Source organism: Corythoichthys intestinalis, chromosome 2 (assembly GCF_030265065.1).
Source record: "Corythoichthys intestinalis isolate RoL2023-P3 chromosome 2, ASM3026506v1, whole genome shotgun sequence".
Lineage (NCBI taxonomy): Eukaryota > Metazoa > Chordata > Actinopteri > Syngnathiformes > Syngnathidae > Corythoichthys > Corythoichthys intestinalis.
Genome location: NC_080396.1, coordinates 50,467,662 through 50,490,169, shown reverse-complemented (window position 1 = coordinate 50,490,169; position 22,508 = coordinate 50,467,662). Strand labels below are relative to the sequence as shown.

At 40.8% G+C, this 22,508-nt stretch overlaps 1 protein-coding gene across 1 annotated transcript in view; it reads left to right on the top strand.

Moving 5' to 3' along the window:
• Positions 1-5,015: 5,015 nt before the first annotated feature.
• grm7 (glutamate metabotropic receptor 7) overlaps positions 5,016-22,508 on the top strand; it is a 204,850-nt gene continuing 187,357 nt past the window's right edge. The window contains exon 1 of the mRNA XM_057830134.1: positions 5,016-6,302. Within this exon, the coding sequence (XP_057686117.1) occupies positions 5,799-6,302 (504 nt within the window). The 5' untranslated portion in view covers positions 5,016-5,798. The remainder of the gene's footprint in view (positions 6,303-22,508) is intronic.

The following is a 22,508-nucleotide window of genomic DNA, read 5'->3' as shown; positions in this document are numbered from 1 at the left end:
GTCCTTGGCTTTTGGGCCTCTACACTTGTAAACAAACGAACAAAAAACGTTTAACACTTGAATGTATGCATTTAAGGTGAGAAGCCTGTGTATGACTTGTTTTCCATTTCTTTATCGGTGAAACTAATGCGAAGCTAATGATGTCTCAGCTGTGACGCAACACAGAATTGTAGTCAAACTGAACACATTTGTGCTTTGTGGTGGCACTGTCTTAGTTACACATCTGCCACAAAATTCCCATAATCATGTATTAGGACTAGGGCTGTCAAAACTATCGCGTTAACGGGCAGTAATTAATTTTTCAAATTAATCACGTTAAAATATTTAACGCATTTAACGCATGCGCGGAACAACCCACTCACGCATTACCACGAACAGACTACAATGGCGCCGTTTTATGTATATTGAGAGCTAAGAGGCAGAGACAAGCGAGTGGAGTGGATACAGGCTTTCATTGGAGGAGCGCTATTTAATGGTATAAGCTTTGGCATCTATTCCACAACAAATATAACTATTGTGGCGAGCAATGTAGGGAGGAATGACAGGAAATGATCTTTTTCTTAACACCTTATGTTGAACACAACGCATAGAAGATATACCATTTGCAGCCACCACTGACAGTCATGGTTGCCCAACTTCCCATCATGCATTTGGGCAGTTAAGAACAGTTAAGTCGCTACAGTATCATTTAGTGAAAGCACAGCAAAATAATAATTCTCTCAAAAACAAAAAATAATAATGTTCACAAAAAGAAAAGCGTCAATGCAAAGAGAATTGGCATTCCCAATCAAAACAGCTATGCAAAATAATACTCAGACGTTGGTCAAACTCTATTCAAACATTTCTTTTAGCTCAACAAATACACTAGATGACAACATTTAGTCACAATATACAAACTATCAAAATTACTATAACTTGTACTCACATTTATCTTTTAAGAATGACAAGTCTTTCTATCCGTTGATCCCTTTCACAGAAAGAATGTTTATAATGTTCATGCCATCTTGTGGATTTATTGTTATAATAAATAAATACAGTACTTATGTACAGTATGTTGAATGTATACATCCATCTTGTCTTATTTTTCGATTCCAACAATCATTTCCAGAAAAATATGGCATATTTTAGAGATGGTTTGAATTGTGATTAATTACGATTAATTAATTTGTAAGCCGTAATTAACGCGATTAAAAATTTTAATCGTTTGACAGCCCTAATTAGGACACATTCAACTGGATGCTTCGGAGCTTTTCAGTTTCCTGATTAAGTTTACATCCACTACCATTAAATCAATCAATCAAATACAAAACTATTTTGGTCGTGGCGACTCTTAGCCATTTCTTCATGTTGTCCTCCCATGTCGCGATGATGTCAGATGGATGTGGCATTTCCAAATTGTCTTTTTGAGGGGTTTTAATGAGTAATTCCACGCCAGCTCCACTGTTGTTTTGGTTAGAGAAAGTGTAAAACGGAAGTGGCGAGCAGAAATGCAGAAGTACCTCGGAAAATTGTCTATAAAATGTAGTAAATCTGGCACAACGGGCCACACTTTTAAGTACGAACACATTTTCAAAACAAAACAAAAAAAAAGTTTTGCGCTCTGTGAATTCGTCCACGATGCCCTGTTCGTCAATTTTCTTTGCTTTCCCATTTTCTATGGACATTGCTGACAAAAACGTTGGCTTCATCACCAGGCAGAAAAACAAAATATGAATCCAATTTTTGCATTTTTATTTTCAAAATATGAAACAACATGAATCTAGTTTTTATTTTTTCAATTATTGTGAGAGTTTAAACTGTCTGTGTCTTCACATAAATTAACATAATTTATGATAAGATGTAAGGATATGAATAAAAGAAATTTAAGCAAATGTTCATTATTTTAGAAATGTGTATCAAACTGTAAGACTTCTCTTTAATCAGCACCTAAAAAGTAGATGTTCAAAACATTTGGCGACACCAGATTTAGAATTAACCTGACATGCATTTTTTTGAAATATGAGGGTAGAATATACTAATAAAAGACCAGCAGAACAGGCATTAGAGAGTAAATCATCATAAAACTTAAGGATGGATATTGTTTTAAATAACATAGTTATTCGTTAATTTTTTGCCCACATTTTTGTGACTGTGATTCATTTCACAATGGCATTGAGAATTATTACCTATTATCACATTTTCCATCAATGGAAAAAAAGTATTCAAAATCCGAATAGGTTGGCAATAGACCAGCAAACTGAAAAATATTAAAATTAATCTTCAGAATAGGCATATTGATTAAAAAAAATAAAATAAAATAAAATAAATATCCACAAGAAAACAGAATCCAGCTGGCATGTGTAGCAAGATGTGTCTGCATTTGAAAGCAGTAATTCAAAGCAACATCATGTTTGTCCTGTTTTGCTTCACTTGTTCGATACGGAAGAGTAGGCAGCAGTTTTTTTTCTGTGAACAAGTAAGGTATAACTACAGTTCCAGACATCCACTCAAAAAGACATTGGAACAACTTTATGGCAGTTCCTTGCAATGTTTCGAAAACCAATTTCTGTAGATGTTACGAACTTAACATCAGTAGGATTGCTTCAGATCTTGAGACAACTCACCTGTTAGTGCTGTAGCACAAATTATCCATGTTTATGTGAGATATTTGACAGGGTTTCCCCCCCAATTTTTATAAGTATATATTTACTCTACTGTCAAATGTACAGTAATATAGATACTATGTAATGAGAGGAATAACAATTCAATTCTCTTCCATTGAATGGAAGAAGGTAAACTTGCATTTATGCCATTCATAATACAATATGTTCTGGCTTCTCGCAAGTATATCAGCTGATTTCACACTTATCACCCACAGTGGGGCAAATAAGTATTTAGTCAACCACTAATTGTGCAAGCTGTCCCACTTGAAAATATTAGAGAGGCCTGTAATTGTCAACATGGGTAAACCTCAACCATGAGAGACAGACTGTGGAGAAAAAAAAAAAAAAACAGATAATCACATTGTTTGATTTTTAAAGAATTTATTTACAAATCATGGTGGAAAATAATTATTTAGTCAATACCAAAAGTTCATCTCAATAGTTTGTTATGTACACTTTGTTGGCAATAACAGAGGCCAAACGTTTTCTGTAACTCCTCACAAGCTTTTCATACACTGTTGCTGGTATTTTGGCCCATTCCTCCATGCAGATCTCCTCTAGAGCAGTGATGTTTTGGGGCTGTCGTTGGGCAACACGGACTTTCAACTCCCTCCACAGATTTTCTATGGGGTTGAGATCTGGAGACTAGCTAGGCCACTCTAGGACCTTGAAATGCTTCTTACGAACCCACTCCTTTGTTGCCCTGGCTGTGTGTTTGGGATCATTGTCATGCTGAAAGACCCAGCCATGTCTCGTCTTCAATGCCTTTGCTGATGGAAGGAGATTTTCACTCAAAATCTCTCGATACATGGCCTCATTCATTATTTTCTTTACACAGATCAGTCGTCCTGGTCCCTTTGCAGAAAAACAGCCCCAAAGCATGATGTTTCCACCCCCATGCTTCACAGTGGGTATGGTGTTCTTGGATGCAATTCAGTATTCTTTCTCCTCCAAACACGAGAACCTGTGTTTCTACCAAAAAAGTTCTATTTTGGTTTCATCTGACCATAACACATTCTCCCAGTCCACTTCTGGATCATCCACATGCGCTCTAGCGAACCGCAGACGGGCCTGGACGTGCATTTTCCTCAGCAGGGGGACACGTCTGGCATTGCAGGATTTGAGTCCCTGGCGGCGCATTGTGCTACTGATAGTAGCGTTTGCTACTGTGGTCCCAGCTCTCTGTAGGTCATTCACGAGGTCTCCCCGTGTGGTTCTGCGATTTTTGCTCACCATTCTTGTTATCATTTTGACGCCAAGGGGTGAGATCTCGCATGGAGCCCCAGATCAAGGGAGATTATCAGTGGTCTCGTATGTCTTCCATTTTCTAATAATTGCTCCCACAGTTGATTTCTTTACATCAAGCCTTTTACCTATTGCAGATCTTCCCAGCCTGGTGCAGGTCTACAATTTTGTCTCTGGTGTCCTTCAACAGCTCTTTGGTCTTGGCCATGGTGGAGTTTGGCGTGTGACTGACTGAGATTGTGGACAGGTGTTTTTTGATAATGAGTTAAAACAGGTGCCATTAATACAGGTAACGAGTGGAGCCTCGTTAGACCTCGTTAGAAGTTAGACCTCTTTGACAGCCAGAAATCTTGCTTGTTTGTAGGTGACCAAATACTTATTTTCCACTGTAATTTGGAAATAAATTAAAAATCTTAAAAAATCAAACCATGTGATTTTCTGCTTTTTTTTCCACATTCTGTCTCTCATGGTTGAGGTCTACCCATGTTGACAATTACAGGCCTCTCTAATCTTTTCAAGAAGGAGAACTTGCACAATTGGTGGTTGACTAAATACTTATTTGCCCCACTGTACTTCTATGAGTAAATTAGGATTAGATCATCATCATAAACAATGACATTTTTTTGCTTACGAAAATGAGGTTTCTTGGCTCTATAAAATTTGCGAAAACCTGCTTTAGTAAACCACCAATAAAGGTATTGGATGTGCTGTCTACGCTGAATAATACTCTTACTTTTTAGAATTCAATATCTCTGCCAAAAAACTCCCTGACTAATGCCTGCACACGAAATTGCTGGGAAATCGGTCAGGTTCGTAAAACCACCATCTGTGCAGTTTTTTGTGTGAAGGCATGGTGTTTTGTGAGTGCATCTTGCTCCTAAAGGTGTGGTTAATTCCTTCATGTGTTTGTGTGTGTGATTGGAGGATGAATCAGGGATGTCTTGTGAAAAATGCGTTGCCTGGGAGACCAGTCTGGACCCCCTCCAAACGCCCCCCCCCTCCTTTTTTTTTTTTAAAGGTACACTGTAATGAATACAAAACTATGTGAGGAGAGGCAACCCCCATTGTAAAGACGCAACGCAGGTCTGAGCTGCGTGTCACCATCAAATGGACTTTCCGTGCATGCGTGCGTTTGCTGGCAATAAAAGAGGGCGGGGAAGTGGAAAGGCATCGCATGTTGAGATGAGCGGGCTCTCCGAGGAGCAATTATTCAGCTCATCGTCTTGTTTGCCTACTTCCTAAAAACCATGAAGTGACAGGCTATACTCGCCTTTTGAATTGCTCGCAAGCACCCCAGTGACGTCCTCCGTGGAAAAAAAAAAAAAAAAAAGAAAACGGGGGGCTGCAAACTGCGACTGCCTGGTTGTGACTCATTCGCGACCGGTTGCAGTGACAGAAGAAAGCTTTAATTAGCTGCATTTTTCTTTTCCCGCCGAACCGAGCGCGCACTCGTCTTTTTCATCCTTGCCCACCCCCCTCCTCCCTCTGCCGTCTGGAGCCAGTGGGAAGGATATGATGCACCTCCGCGGAGTTGCTCCACAACAAGAAATGTCACCGACTTCTGCCGGAGCAAAGCTTCACGTATTGACTACATTTGCTCTTTACGGCTTGTGTTGATTTATTGGGATTTGAGCGGAGTTTGACGCGGCCGGAGTCGTGTTTGGATTGATTTGCGCGAGAAGCTTCGCCATTCAACAAGCTGGCGGCGAGGAGGCGATGGGCGCAGCGAGCCTCCTTCACGGACCGCGTCTTGCTTGCAGTCTAGCCCAGCTTGTTGAATCTCCTCCACGGTGACGAGCGACAATGCCTTCGCGTTGAGAAACTTCTCTGTCTATCCATCCTAATCTCTCGATTTAGTTGTTTTGTTTTATTTATTTATTTATTTTTTTTAAAGAAAAAATTAAGTTTAGCATGGCTCGTCCCGTTCTATTCACCGAGCTGGGCTCTGTGTGGAGATTGTTTTGCCTCATGCGGACTGCGCTGGATCTGGCGCTGGCTCAGGAGATCTACGCGCCGCATTCGATCCGCACCGAGGGGCACTTGACTCTCGGCGGACTTTTCCCCGTCCACGCCAGAGGGGTGGACGGTGCGCCGTGCGGGGACCTGAAGAGGGAGAACGGCATCCAGCGGCTCGAAGCCATGATGTACGCGCTGGACCAAATCAACCAGGACGAGCAACTCTTGCCCAACATCACCCTGGGCGCCCGGGTGCTGGACACTTGTTCGAGGGATACATACGCGCTGGAACAGTCTCTAACTTTCGTCCAGGCCCTCATCACAAAGGACACCTCGGATGTGAGGTGCACCAACGGGGAGCCGCCGGTTTTCGTCAAGCCTGAAAAAGTGGTGGGAGTCATCGGAGCCTCCGCGAGTTCGGTATCCATCATGGTTGCCAACATCCTACGCCTCTTCCAGGTGAGTGGACATGGCCTTTGCGTGAAAACAACGTTTCATAATCTTTACAGAGACATGGCACACATTTTACATTAGAAAAGGAGGGAGAGGATAAATAGTACACGTTACAATCGAATCAGGGGCGTTTCTAGACCACCTGGTGGCCCAGACTGGAGGGGGCACAGAGACACCCCCTCCTTAAGAAAAACAAACAAAACAAACTCAAAAACCTGTTTGATTAAATGTTTGACATGCAAATAACTGAAGCTGATGGCAAACATTTTGCAATATTGACAAGAATTCAGAATATTCTGAAGTAATTACGGTATATATTCAAATATAGTATTATAGGTGGTGGGAAATTCCAATTATTTAGAAAACATTTTTTTTAATTCCAGAAAACGCGATAAATTAAAAGCGTAATGAAAAATAGATTGAAACACAAATATTAAATAACAAAAGAAACCACTCAGAAAAGATGTTTAAATCAAGAAATGCAATAAGGTACAAATAATTCAAACAAATACAATAAGGGTACCATAAAGTGCTTAAAGTATGCCTACTATTCAACCTGTAAATGTACTCATGAATGAACTGTTTCACTGTTTGAGTTTTAGTAAAATGCATATATTGGCTTGTTCAAAAGGCTCTGGTTCGCCCGATTGCAGTGTCAAAGGCTGAACACTAGGGGCACAATGTAAAAATAATGTACATAAAAAAGAGATGCGTTGTCATTTGTTGCGATAGAGTCCTGTGTTTACAAGTAGAAACTGAGTACGTATGTATACCACGTTAGTCTTTGTGCTTTGCTGTTGAACAAAATACAGGATTGCTTATTGGCCGGCCCAACCCAATCAAACTGTGACAACCTTTAGCAGTCAAACACTTTGCTTTGTGTGTCGACAAAGAACACAGCTTGCTCTAAGAACTAAGAACTCTAAGTAATCACATTACAGGGCACATTGCTCATCAACACTTTAAATATTGCTACGCTGGGCTTGGCAGCCAGTGGACCATTGCATCTTTAAGCAGTCCATATAGAACGGGGGCGGTGGTCCGTTTTTGCTGTGAGTTACCTCAGTAGCAGTTGGGGAATTCTAAAATAGCAATATAAACGATAGAGGGGGATGTTTTCACATTTTACGATGCACTGACTTTATATGTATGCATCGTTAATAACACATTTATGACAACTATCCATAACTAAATTACGGAAACAAAACACTTTTTTTCATAATGATAAACACACACTAAAGCCTGCTTTAGGGTGGCCTTTAGGAATATTCTGTAATCCCGACATGTTAGTGCCTTGGGGGGGGCGGATTCAGTTGTTTTGTTGATACAGTATTATGTTTTCTATACTAGCTACTAGCTAGCAACAGCGAGTAGGAAGCCCCATGCAGGGGATTTCCAACATTACCCACTATTTTTTGCCATTTATATTGGCCTATTTTGCAGTACACCAGCAGTTTTGGGCTCTAGGCTTGGGTTTTCCACCTTGCCATGTACGTGATGAAACGTGATGGATAAATTATTTGTACTTTTGGCCGACTGTTTAGCTCTTGTCAAACCCTGCTGACGAGAGAGATGCATGTCCTCGTGTTCAAAAAGCCTGTCCGGCATAGTAGATAAGTTCTGTAGACATAGGAAACATCTATACTAAGTATCATTCACGTTGTAACAAGCTATGGTAACAACTAGACAGCGGGGTATGGGTTGAGCACAATCAGTGAGACCTGATGGCCTGGCCTTATTTTTCCCCATTTGGAAGCTATGTTGAATATACTGTAGAAAGCAATTTTATTATCAATTTATATCTGGAGACGTTATTAATAACACTCTTTTCTCCGACCTAATCAAATAATTAACTAATGTCGACTTGCACTGGAGTCCACCTTTAATGTTTTGTTGAACAAACATTTCAGGCAATCACTGCAATCAAACATTCTCTCTAAAAGTGTCAATGAGACTTCTATACCTCTCAACTGGTATTTTGGCCCATTCCTCGAGAGCAAACTGCTCCATTTGTCTCAGGTTTAAAGGGTGCACAGTCCAAATGGCGTGTTTCAGATCCTTCTCTAGATGTTCAACAGAATTTAGATCTGGGGACATCGAAGGCCCCTTCAGATTAGCCCAGTGCTTTTCTCTTAGCTATTCTTAGGTGTTTTGGGGTTTGTTTGGGGCCAAGCACACACCCTCCTCCATGTTTCACTGAAGGGACAGTGTTCTTTTGTTTGTATGCTTCATTTTTGCATCTGTGAACACAGAGTAGATGTGCCCTACCGAAAAGCTCCAGTTGTACCTTATCTATCCAAAGGGTCGGAAGCTTTGTGGCTTGGGAATATGCATTTTCACAAATTCCAATCTTACTTTAGAATTTAGAAGCTTTGCTCATCGACGCAAAAATGAACAATACCAAGAAAAGAACACTGTCACTACTACGTGAAACATGGAGGAGGCTTGGTTCTGTTCTTGGGATGCTTCGCTATTCATTATCTGACACAGGGTTTCTTGAATATTTGGAAGAAACAGTAAATCTCAAGCTAGTTTAAAAATCAAGTGTAGAAAAATTCAGCAAACAGTTCAGCGAGGACCCCGCCTCCTGCCCATAGTTAGATGGGATGAGCTCCAGCACCCCCGATCTAAAAGCGATACAGTCTATTTTTTTTTTTTTTTGTCCTCTGCAAAGAATGACTAATATTATGCTGAGGATGTTTTGTACACATCAAATAATGCACCGCAATGTTCATTTGATTGAAGAAAAAAATTAAAACTATATATACTGTATTCTTCTTTTTTTTTTTTTTTTTTTAAAGTGTTTAGATTCTCTTTTAATTATACCATGAATGTAACTCAGATTTATACTGTGCCTTTTAAGGGACACGGGACACTTAACAATAATTAATTGTAGTAATTAAAATGTCTGATATGTTTGATGTGTTAACTGCCGCATAATGGAAAATTCTAGTAAGAGCAAGGCGAGGTTCCTTCTAGGTTTGTGATTGGAGAAAGCAGTGTGCTAAATCGTTCAAAATAGATAATGATTTCAGATAAGTGTCTGGATTGCTATTATTATTGGTGAGAGATAATAACTGATCAGCAATGGCTTGCTGTTCAATGTAATGTACATTAAGTGCCCACTCTGGGAATGAATATAGTCATTAATGATGTATGTATAGAGAAATTGAGATGAATAGTCATTATTGATGTATGTATTGAGAAAATAAAAGAAAATATGGACTTATTTTAGTCCAAAATTGAAATTGGTGTATCAGAGCGAAACAGTATAGCATTTATTCACCTGAGGAACTGGAACAATTCAGTGTTCGTGATGTACATTGTCACAACTCTTGTGGCTTCACACATCCAATTAATTAAATGACAGTGGCCATGTCAGTGTCTGAGACAGCAACGACCGCTGTCAAGTTTGTCAACACAACAGGGCAGAGGCAGTTAGTTTCAGGCATTTGACCGCACACCGGTCACAGTTTGCCACTATTTGCTTACAGGCAGGTTGCATTCTTCTTACGCTTATGAACATACAAGTCCACTCCACCTTCATCGCAGTATGTTACACGTGGGACTTGTTTTAGGGGCTTGGTGGAAAAGTTAAGACACCCCTGCTTTACACCGTTTGAGTGTTGCTTGTCCAATGTGGTGCTGAAAGAACAGCTCCTGATAGAGGGAGTCCCACTCAAGGTGCTGATAAATGGCCCCTGACAGGCTGACTCCTCCTGAGCAGGGCAAAATCCAGTAGGGAATTTCTGTAGTGGCAATAGAGAAGAGATATACAGTAGATGCTTATTATAGAATAATGACGCTCAGCAGAGCACTGACCTCCACCAATGCCGAACAATGCTGTAGTTGGGATCAGCTCCAAAATCTACTCCCTGCTAGATAATGACTTTCTGCAGATGCCAAGATTTTGTAATTAAACTTCACACTTGTGCACCGAGAAGAAGAAGAAAGAAAGTTTGCAAAAAATACAAATATTATTTTAGGCAGTGTCCCACCCCTTCACATTTTATAGAATTCAGTGCTTGCATACTTTGCAGACACTGAAAACAGAAATAGAAAACTGGGATGAGTGAAAAGTAACTATTTTGAAATACATTATAATAAATGGGTGATTTACGTTCCTAATGGACTCCTTCACATCTTGCTATTGTTGTTGGTTATTGGCTGAATGTCCGTTATCTCGGAAGACGGATGTTACGTCATGGCCCTTATAACAGGAGTAGAGACTGGACACTGGTATTTTTTGTGTGTGCTTGATTTAATAGAGCAAGTCCGCTGTACCCAATTAGAGACTTGAAGAACATAAAGGTGAATACAGGAAGGGACAACTTCATGCTCAACAAAAATGTCCTCTCACAATATTTTTGTTATAATAATAGAACATAACACACTGGTAAAATGTCAAATTAAAAACACATATTTTTGTATATAAGAAAGGTCTTTTCCCCCTTTATTATGTTGTCTTTAAGTAGTGAAGGGCTGTAAGTGAACAAGAAAAAAAAACAACTACAGGTAAAATTTAAACGAAGGGTAAAGCAACGGCAATAGCTGGATAATAAATGAATTACAAACTTGTCAATCCATCTCTCCATTTATTTTCTGTTCCGCTTGTCTTCATTAGAGTTGAACAAACCCTGCTGAGTTAATTTCAGCTCTATGTTTAGGCAAAATGGATGGATGTTATTTCCTACAGTGAGTGAGGGAACAGTGTGGTGGAGCAGAACGCTAGAAAATCAGTTGTTAATATGACGGATATTTAACAGATTTATATATACATAGAGATGTCGAGATGCTAATGATCAAAAGCAGCAACATGTGCAGTGAAATTATTTTGATGTTAGAACTCACTTGAATAGGTTTTTTAAATGTTTCGGGCATGAAATATGACATCAGGCTTACAATATACAGTATTTTATAATTATCAAAATGTGAATATAGTATTTGAGCGGAATTATATGGTACTTGTCAAAACTCATCAATTGAAAATTTTACAAAAATTCAAATGGAATCTATGCATATGATAGTCTCGATCAGCCTTGCCTATTGAAATGACAAATCTCATCACTGGTGGTGTGGTGGTACAGTGGCTCGATTGACACAGTAGGGCTGAGTGATATGGCCTAAAAACAAGATCTCAGATTTTTTTCAACCAAATACAGTATTTGATTTATGATTGTTTTTTAGATTTTTATTTTTCTCTCCCCCATACTTTTATATAAGGACAATAACATCATAAGACAGTTGTTAAATGTTGGACCAAAGTAACATAATTAAAGTGCATAACGTCTGTCATGTGTGCTGTCAGGACCAAATACAAGTAACTTCACAAAGATACAAACTCATTCTTATGGAAAATAATTATGTTTAATGTTATTAATAGCTGGCTTCTAGCTTTTCTTTTTTTTTTTAAATAAAAAAATTAAATATATTACTATTTGAATCTTTTGCAGTAAAACACTCGAAGTAATTCAAAATATTGATTTATCGCCAAGGCCTATGACACAGGATCAATTCCTGCTGAGTGAGAACTGAAATATGACTGCTAATGGTTGTCCATCTCTGTATGTGTCTTTTGACTGACTGGCGATCACTTAAAGCCTTTTGGCTGGCATTGACGGTGATGTATATCGAAGCCATTTGAACTGGAAGAGGATGGCATGGAATGATCACAAGCCATGAGTGATCGGCATGGAAGGCAATCCCCAGGTGGCAATTACACTGTGCAGAGTTCCCTGATCATATTCCTGTAATCTGCCCAGTTTATCTCATACGTCGTCACACCGAGCGTCCTTCAACATCCCACTGAGCAAACCAGGCTTTCCTTCTGACAGGTAGAGGGAGAGCTGTTCAAAAATCTGTGCCAAGGTTTTAAAGGGCATGTGAAGAAACTTGCTTATTGTTGTGCAACATTCAGAAGTGTTGCCACCGATAAGAGATTAATCCTGCCCCCTTTCCAATGCAGGTGCCTACCCATGAAATAACCAAGTCAGGATCTAAACGAAGCCTCTTGCGCTGGTCAAGAGTTAGACCTATGAAAATAGGGTCAAAAGAGTTCTTGAAGAATGTAATGGTGAACGGTTATGTGTTTTTGGGAAGACAGGCGTACTGCCAAAAATGTTTGCAAGCTTCAGGTTTTATGTTTCCAATAAACAGAGTAAACTCCACAAAGAAAGGCCTAAGCAGAAAATGCAAGATTAGACAGAGATTAGATTAGTCAAATGAATGCTAGGAATGAGTGCAACAAAGAGCAATGCAAGACCTAGAGAACTGCAAAACTAATTATAAATAGATTCCTAATTAACATGTAGTCTAATTGCTCGAGCAAAGCATGGACTATCACTCAAAGCAAGTATTGTATAAAGGGCTATTCACGTAAACATATGCTTCTTTATTGTACACATAAAATGTAGTTTTTACTGTGATTATTTTTCACATAATGGACCATCTTTATTAATCACTTCCACACAGTATATGTGTAACATTCCCATTAAGATTCTACAAAAACTATTTACAAATACATTGGCATCTTGAGATATATGTTTATTTCATTCCGTGAACACACTTTCAGCTCAAAACACTCATGTAATTGCAAATGCAGTTACAGTACAGTGTATTGGTTAGAGCCTCTCCCAAAAACATTTTGTATACAACACTCTAGATTTAACCAAGTGCAACAATACAAAGTAATAAAGTCATAAAATAATTAAATACCCAGTACAGACATACAGTTCATGCATCGGTTATTGCCATCCTTCTGGTGTGAGTGACTTGGCCACCATGGGGCAGGACTGTACGTGACTCAGTAAACGGCTGTCAAAATCAGTAGTTGTGCAGATAGTATAAACCTGTGAGCACGGCTGGGCAATTTAACGAACGAGATCGAATCTTGAATTCTTTTTTAGATTGATCTCGGCGATCAACCGTGTCTTTTTTTTTTTTAAATCGACCATACGCCATATATTAACAGTATTTCAATTTGGAAGTGGCATTTAAGAGCTTCCAAAAAAGCAAAAAGCTTGTTGACTTGCATTCATTGTTATCATACAGTGTCCACCCAAAATGCATGCTCACATATTGAGGCATAAAAATAAGAAGATTGTTCTCTCAAAAACGTCTAAGTTGACCCACATATACAGTGGGGCAAATAAGTATTTAGTCAACCACCAATTGTGCAAGTTCTCCTACTTGAAAAGATTAAACAGGCCTGTAATTGTCAACATGGGTAAACCTCAACCATGAGAGACAGAATGTGGAGAAAAAAATAAACAGAAAATCACATTGTTTGATTTTTAAAGAATTTATTTCCAAATTAGAGTGGAAAATAAATATTTGGTCACCTACAAAAAAGCAAGATTTCTGGCTGTCAAAGAGGTCTAACTTCTTCTAATGAGGTCTAACAAGGCTCCACTCTTTACCTGTTCTCATAGCACCTGTTTTAACTCATTATCTGTATAAAAGACACCTGTCCACAAACTCAGTCAGTCACACTCCAAACTCCACTATGGCCAAGACCAAGGCGCTGTCGAAGGACACCAGAGACAAAATTGTAGACCTGCACCAGGCTGGGAAGACTGAATCTGCAATAGGTAAAACGCTTGGTGTAAAGAAATCAACTGTGGGAGCAATTATTGGAAAATAGAAGACATACAAGACCACTGATAATCTCCCTTTATCTGGGGCTCCATGCAAGATCTCACCCCGTGGTGACAAAATGATAACAAGAACGGTGAGCAAAAATCCCAGAACCACACAGGGGGACCTAATGAATGACCTACAGAGAGCTGGGACCACAGTAACAAAGGCTATATCAGTAACACAATGCATTAATGCGTGGAACCCCCCCCCCCAGAAAATCACATTGTTTGATTTTTAAAGAATTTATTTCCAAATTAGAGTGGAAAATAAGTATTTGGTCACCTATAAACTAGCAAGATTTCTGGCTGTCAAAGAGGTCTAACATCTTCTAACGAGGTCTAACGAGGCTCCACTCGTTGCCTGTTTTAATGGCACCTGTTTTAACTCATTATCGGTATAAAAGACACCTGTCCACAATTTCAGTCAGTCACATTCCAAACTCCACTATGGCCAAGACCAAAGAGCTGTCGAAGGACACAAGAGACAAAATTGTAGACCTGCACCAGGCTGGGAAGACTGAATCTGCAATAGGTAAAACGCTTGGTGTGAAGAAATCAGCTGTGGGAGCAATTATTAGAAAATGGAAGACATACAAGACCACTGATAATCTCCCTCAATCTGGGGCTCCATGCAAGATCTCACCCCGTGGCGTCAAAATGCTCACAAGAACGGTGAGCAAAAATGACCTACATAGAGCTGGGACCACGGTAACAAAGGCTACTACCAGTAACACAATGCGCCGCCAGGGACTCAAATCCTGCACTGCCAGATGTGTCCCCCTGTTGAAGCCAGTACACGTCCAGGCCCGTCTGCGGTTCGCTAGAGAGCATTTGGATGATCCAGAAGAGGACTGGTAGAATGTGTTATGGTCAGATGAAACCAAAATAGAACTTTTTGGTAGAAACACAGGTTCTCATGTTTGGAGGAGAAAGAATACTGAACTGCATCCGAAGAACACCATACCCACTGTGAAGCATGGGCATGGAAACATCATGCTTTGGGGCTGTTTTTCTGCAAAGGGGCCAGGACGACTGATCTGTGTAAAGGAAAGAATGAATTGGGCCATGTATCGAGAGATTTTGAGTGAAAATCTCCTTCCATCAGCAAGGGCATTGAAGATGAGACGTGGCTCCATCTTTCAGCATGACAATTATCCCAAACACACAGCCAGGGTAACAAAGGAGTGGCTTCGTAAGAAGCATTTCAAGGTCCTGGAGTGGCCTAGCCAGTCTCCAAATCTCAACCCCATAGATAATCTGTGGAGGAAGTTGAAAGTCCGTGTTGCCCAACGACAGTCCCAAAACATCACTGCTCTAGAGGACATCTGCATGGAGGAAACGGCCAAAATACCAGCAACAGTGTGTGAAAAGCTTGTGAAGAGTTACAGAAAACGTTTGGCCTCCATTATTGCCAACAAAGGGTACATCACAAAGTATTGAGGTGAACTTTGGGTATTGACTAAATACTTATTTTCAACCATGATTTGCAAATAAATTCTGTAAAAATCAAACAATGTGATTTTCTGTTTTTTTCCCCCACATTCTGTCTCTCATGGTTGAGGTTTACCCATGTTGACAATTACAGGCCTCTGTAATATTTTCAAGTGGGAGAACTTGCACAAAGGGGTTGACTAAATACTTATTTGTCACACCGTATCTCAAGGCACAATCTTATTAGCTCAATCAACAGGTAAGATTTAGAGTTGTGTTTGCTTCTAGAGGCTATGATACAGTGCCTATCACAAGTATTCACCCCCTTGGATGTTTTCCCCTTTTATTGCATTCATAAATCATCCATCCACCCATCCATCATCTTCAGCTTGTTCCGGGGTCGGGTCGCGGGGGCAGCAGCTTTAACAGGGAAGCCCGGACTTCCCTCTCCCCAGCCATTTCAACCAGCTCTTCCGGCGGGATCCCAAGGCGTTACCAGGCAAGCCGAGAGACATAGTCTCTTCAGCGTGTCCTGGGTCGTCCCCGGGGCCTCCCGCCGGTGGGACATGCCTGGAACACCTCTCCGGGGAGGCGTCCAGGAGGCATCCGAACCAGATGCCCGAGCCACCTCAGCTCCTCACAACGCGGAGGAGTAGTGGCTCGAGGCCGAGTCCCTCCATGATGACCAAGCTTCTCACCCTCGCTAAGGGAGAACCCGGACACCCTGCAGAGAAAACTCATTTCGGCCGCTTGTATCCGGGATCATTCATAAATCAGTCATGTTCAAAACAGTTTGGCATTTTTACGCAAAAAATTGCTGGAAAAACATTTTAATGTTGAAGTGAAAACAGATTTCTACAGAGTAAGACAAATAAAATAAAATAAAAATATGTAAATGAAAATAATTGTTTGCATAATTATTCACCCCCTTCAAGTCAGTATTTTGAAGATGCACCTTTGACTGCAATCACAGCAGTGAGTCTGGCTAAGTCGCAATCAGTCTTGAACATCTGCCCACTGCAATTTTGCTCCATTCTTCTTTGCATAACTGCTCAAGCTTTGTCAGGTTTCATGTGTATCAGGCATGAACATCCCTTTTCAAGTCCAGCCACAAGTTCTCTTTGACTCAGCCACTCCAGAACATTTACCAGGTTCTTTTTTAACCATTGCTGTGTAGCTTTTGCATTGGACCATTGTCTTGCTGGAAAATATATCTCCTACCAAGCCGAAGTTCTATTGCACACTGAAGAAGATTGTCCCCCAGGGTTTCGGTGTATTTTGCAGCATTCATTCTGCCGTCTATCTTTACAAGCCTTCCATGCCTCGCTGCTGACAAACATCCCCACAGCATGATGCTGCCACCACCATGCTTCACAGTGGGAGATGATGTGTTTTTTTCTTTTTTTTTTTTTTTGGTAATGTGTAGTGTTTGGTTTCCGCCAAACATAACGTCATGTCTGATGGCCAACAAGCTCAATTTTGGTCTCATCAGACCAAAGAATCTTCAACGAGTCAAATAGTCTTCCACGTGCATTTTGGCAAAGTCTTAGTATTTTAATTTACAGAGGTACCTCGACATAGGAACGCCTCAACATAAGATCCTTTCGACATCTGATGTGAAATTTGACTCGTCACGCTCGAAATACAACGATTTACAATAGCCTCTTAACTTCATTGTTTTCCCTCAAGTTGGCAGCATGACTGATTTTTTTGCGAGAGAAATCACCATAGATCCCAAGAAGATTAGTGCAGGTGGTGATGAACGGAAAAAGGTGACACTTACCATTGAAATTAAGATGGAAATAATAAAAAAATATAAGCGTGGTGTGCGCAGAGGTGGTGTGCGTGGGGAGGTATATATATATATATATATATATATATATATATATATATATATATATATATATATATATATATATATATATATATATATATATATATATATTTAATTGACATTACTCTGTAGAAATGTTTTCACTTTGACAATGAAAATTTGATTGATTTATGAATTTATGAACAAAAGAGGTGAATACTTCTGATAGGCACTCTATTTACCAGCCAGATAAATGAGTGGCTATTCTGTGGAAGAACATTAGCATAATTTTGCTAATGGGACTGACATTCAGTAATGGAGTTTATAAGACTAATGGTTGAAGTAAAACTTTTCACGCTTTATTTTGGAAATGTGTTAAAAAGGTAAAATGTAGAGTCACTGTTTTGCAGAAGGTAGAATTGGTTGCTTTTATGTTGCATTTTTATGAGTGCAGTAAAATCTGCCCATATTATTTGTCTGCAGTTTGAGTTGTTGGTAGTTTGAGGCAATATTTAAGACATTTTGTGCCATGCAATATTTGGGTTCAGTCACGTTGAATCCATCAAACATGAGTGATTATGAGTTGTGCTGTGCATGTTCCCTTTGTTGGAAAACGACAATGGAACCGCTGCAGGGATAGCTGCAAGCAGCTATCAGCCTCATCTCTTCATGTACTTCACTTTCAGTCAGACGATTTGTAAAATTCATATCTGAAATACATTTAGGGTTTACTAAGTCATTGTGCCTTGCTGTTTGATGCATCACCACTTCATGTAATTGCACATGATTACAAGAGACTCTTGCACTGAAAGCCTGCTGATTTTTAAATGAAGTATTTTGAACCACGTTGCATAGATTCACAGGTTATCTATCTAGCTTCCTTTTATCAACTTGTGAATGGAAGCGCACATGTGTCATATTTTGTTTAAAATGTTTGTAAGTCGATGAAACAAATTTGCACCAGTGATTTCAAAGAGAGTTAGCGTTTGTTTGTGTGAGCCTATCTCTTATGCCTGTTGGCTGGGAGTGCACTACTGCAGTGGAAGGAGAACCGCAGCAGGGCTCCGGTACAGCAGATTAATTATTTAAAACACATCTCCATATAACAAAATATCTAATGGCTTGAAATATCACACGGACGCTTTTGCAAATGCACACGTTCTACTGCTTGGATCGACAGAGTTGCAGCGTTACAGCTGATAATTTGTGGTTGTTGTATACTCATTCTGTTCTATTAGAAACATGATGATGGGCTGGACTGCAAATAGCTGTTTAATGGAAAATGGACATCGTAGTGCTTAACATGCTTTTAGCCACCCCGTCTTTTTTGAGCGGTCAAGTTAACAACAGTTATTCATCCTGTGGGTTTTGTGGCTTCAGTGGCTTGACAATTAGGCAAAGGATTCCCAGCGCAAAGGTCAAGCTGGCTTGGTTATCATCCAGTCACTGGAAAAAAAAATACTTTTTTTTTTTTTTTTTTTTAAATAGTTTGAAGTTCATAAAACCCTCGAGTTATACTTTGATGCGTCTATGAAACATTAACATGCAGCTTGAAAGAAGAGAGTCATACATGGTTTTAATTTATTCCCTATTACTTTGCCTTTGCTCTCATAGGATTTGTTCATGCTCTTGTCATGTCATGTTTTGTGTCTTGGAGTGTTCTCAAGTGCAAAACAGTCAGATTTCAATTGAACTTAAGCCGAAGCTTTGAAGCGCATGTGTTCAAAAGTAGTGCCAGTAGGCTCCCCTTTGTAATGTGCTTATTTGAATTAGTGTACACAAACATTGATAAAATTTTACAAAAGGTGGACTTCACTGTTTTTAACTATTTGAAACAGTATTTTAAAAGTATTCCTTAAGATGCCAGCACACTGAGGATGTGTAAGTAAAAAAATTGGCACACTTTTACAATGCCGCCAAATAGGGAGTCTAAATTTAGACACAAGGTAGACCGCTGGTCTTGCACATGAGTTCATGAGGTGTAAGCAGGCAGATATGCAGCTACCCTATCATGCAAGATTGGCATGAGTGGGTTATATTGGTAAATCCGTAAACAGCGTGCGCTTCACCAGCCAAATGATCGTATAAATTAATTCATTTAATGCATAATCCAAACATTTTGGAACACCCACCCGGGCGGTATGGTCTCCTCTTTCAAGCTTGGTTCCTCTACCAGAGGCCTGGGAGCTTGAGGGTTCTGCACAGGATACTAGCTTTCCCTAGGACTGCGCTCTTCTGAACGGAGATGTCTGACGGTGTTCCTGGTATCTGTTGGGGCCAAGCACCCAGCTTGGGGGTTACTGCTCCTAGTGTCCCGATCACTACTGGCACCACTGTTGCCTTCACTCCCCACATTTTCTCCAACTCTTCCTTCAACCCTTGATATTTCTCAAGCTTTTCGTGTTCTTTTTTCCTAAAGTTGCTATCGCTCGGGATTGCTACATCCATCACTACTGCTGTCTTCTGATGTTTATCCACCACAACTATGTCAGGCTGGTTGGCCATCACCAGTTTGTCTGTCTGCATCTGGAAGTCCCACAGGATCTTGGCTCGGTTGTTCTCGACCACGTTTGAAGGTGTCGCCCACCTTGACTCCGGGGTCTCCAGTCCGTACTCGGCACAGATGTTCCTGTGCACTATGCCTGCTACCTGTTTCCACATATGCCTTGCCAGCCAGCATCTTACACCCTGCTGTGATGTGCTGGACTGTCTCAGGGGCCTCTTTGCATAGCCTGCACCTGGGGTCCTGTCTGGTGTGATAGACCCCGGCCTCTATTGATCTTGTGTTTAGGGCCTGTTCTTGTGCTGCCCTGATCAGTGCCTCCATGCTGTCTTTCAGTCCGGCCTTTTCCAGCCACTGGTATGTTTTTCCCATGTCAGCTACCCCTTCAATTTGTCGGTGGTACATACCATCCAGGGGCTTGTCCTTCCATGATATCTCCTCAGGGTCCTCCTCCTTCCTGGGCTTCTGTTGCCTGAGGCTGTACTCTTGGAGGGATGTAGTTTCCTCCTGGACAGTGGCTCTGATGCTCACTAGGCCTCGGCCTCCCTCTTTCCGCTTTGTGTAGAGCCTCAAGATGCTGAACTTAGGGTGAAAGCCTCAGTGCATTGTAAGGAGCTTCCTTGTCTTGATGTCGGTAGCCTGCATCTCTTCCAGCGGCCAGGACAAGATGCTGGCAGGGTATCTGATTACTGGTAGGGCATAGCTATTAATGGCCTGGATCTTATTCTTGCCATTCAGCTGACTCTTGAGGACCTGCCTCACCCTCTGCAAGTATTAGGTTGTGGCAGACCTTCTAGTTGCTTCCTCATGGTTCCCATTTGCCAGTGGGATCCCCAGGTATTTGTAGCTGTCCTGCACATCAGTTATGTTGCCGTCAGGTAGTTCAGCCCCTTCAGTTGAGATCACCTTCCCTCTTCTGGATACCACTCTCTCACACTTATCTAGTCCAAATGACATTCCAATGTCATTGCTGTATATTCTCGTGAGGTGAATCAGGGAGTCGATGTCACGCTTGTTCTTGGCATACAGCTTGATATCATCCATGTAGAGGAGTTGACTGCTGGTTGTTCCACTTCGGAACTGGTACCCGAAACCAGACTTGGTGATGATCTGGCTGAGAGGGTTTAGGCCTATGCAGAACTGCAGGGGTGACAGAGCATCTCCTTGGTAGATACCGCATTTGATGCTTACACATGCAGCTGGTTTTGAGTTGGCTTCTAGAGTTGTCTTCCACAGCCCCATTGAGTTCTGGAGGAAGGTTCCTTAGTGTCCTCTTGATGTTATACAGCTTCAAGCATTCCAGTATCCATGTGTGTGGCATTGAGTCATAGGCTTTCTTGTAGTCAATCCAGGCAGTGCACAGGTTGGTGCTCCTGACCTTGCACTCCCTGGCGACTGCCCTGTCCACCAGTAGGTGGTGCTTGGCTGCCCTGGTGTTATTGCTAATCCCTTTCTGTGCCTTATGCATGTATTGCTCCATGTGCCTGCACATTTTAGCCGCTATGATGCCTGATAGGAGCTTCCATGTGGTGCTGAGGCAGGTGATAGGCCAGTAGTTGGTTGGTACTGTGACCTTCTCGGGGTCCTTCATGATAAGGACTGTCCGACCTTGGGTTAGCCACTCGACCCCATTTCACAGGCCAATAATTTTGCCAATTTTCGTTGGAATGACCTTAGATTTTCACAGCTTGGGTAGAAACGTTTCAAGTTTTTGTGTGTAATGTTTGGCATTTCTATCTTTTCAAGAGATGGCGTTCACTTCAAAAGAAAGGGCATTTTGCGTATTAGAGTATGCTCGGACTCAGTCACCGAAGACAGTGCAGCGTGCCTTCTTCACAAATTTTGCAAAGAAGACACTAACTACAAAACAAATTAGGACTTGGCACCAAAAATTTAAAGTTTGAGTTTCGAGTTCGGCACGAGCTCGAATAACGACTCGACTGCAGAGTCACAGATGGCGCTCATATTGAACATTTATGAAAATCTGTCATAGAACCAACAAATATTTGTACTTTTCTTTGTAAATTTAACCAATAAAACTTATGACCTTCAACATAAAGTGAATTTAGTTTCATTAATAAGATCCATCAAGTAGTTTCCCAGATATGGACATTTAGGCAACCATATTGGAACACCCTGTATATTATACAGGGTTTTATATATTATATACATACAGTGGGGCAGATAAGTATTTAGTTAACCACTAATTGTGCAAGTTCTCCCACTTGAAAATATTAGAGAGGCCTGTAATTGTCAACATGGTAAACCTCAACTATGAGAAACAGAATGTGGAAAAAAAAAAACAGAAAATCACATTGTTTGATTTTTAAATAAGTTATTTGCAAATCATGGTGGACAATAAGTATTTGGTTGATACCAAATGTTCATCTCAATACTTTGTTATATACCCTTTGTTGGCAATAACGGAGGCCAAACGTTTTCTGTAACTCTTCACAAGCTTTTCACACACTGTTGCTGGTATTTTGGCCCATTCCTCCATACAGATCTCCTCTAGAGCAGTGATGTTTTGGGGCTGTCGTTGGGCAACACGGACTTTCAACTCCCTCCGCAGATTTTCTATGGGGTTGAGACCTGGAGACTGGCTAGGCCACTCCAGGACCTTGAAATGCTTCTTACGAAGCAACTCCTTTGTTGCCCTAGGTGTGTGTTTGGGATCATTGCCATGCTGAAAGGCCCAGCCACGTCTCATCTTCAGTGCCCTTGCTAATGGAAGGAGATTTTCACTCAAAATCTCTCGATACATGGCCCCATTCATTCTTTCCTTTACACAGATCAGTCGTCCTGGTCCCTTTGCAGAAAAACAGCCC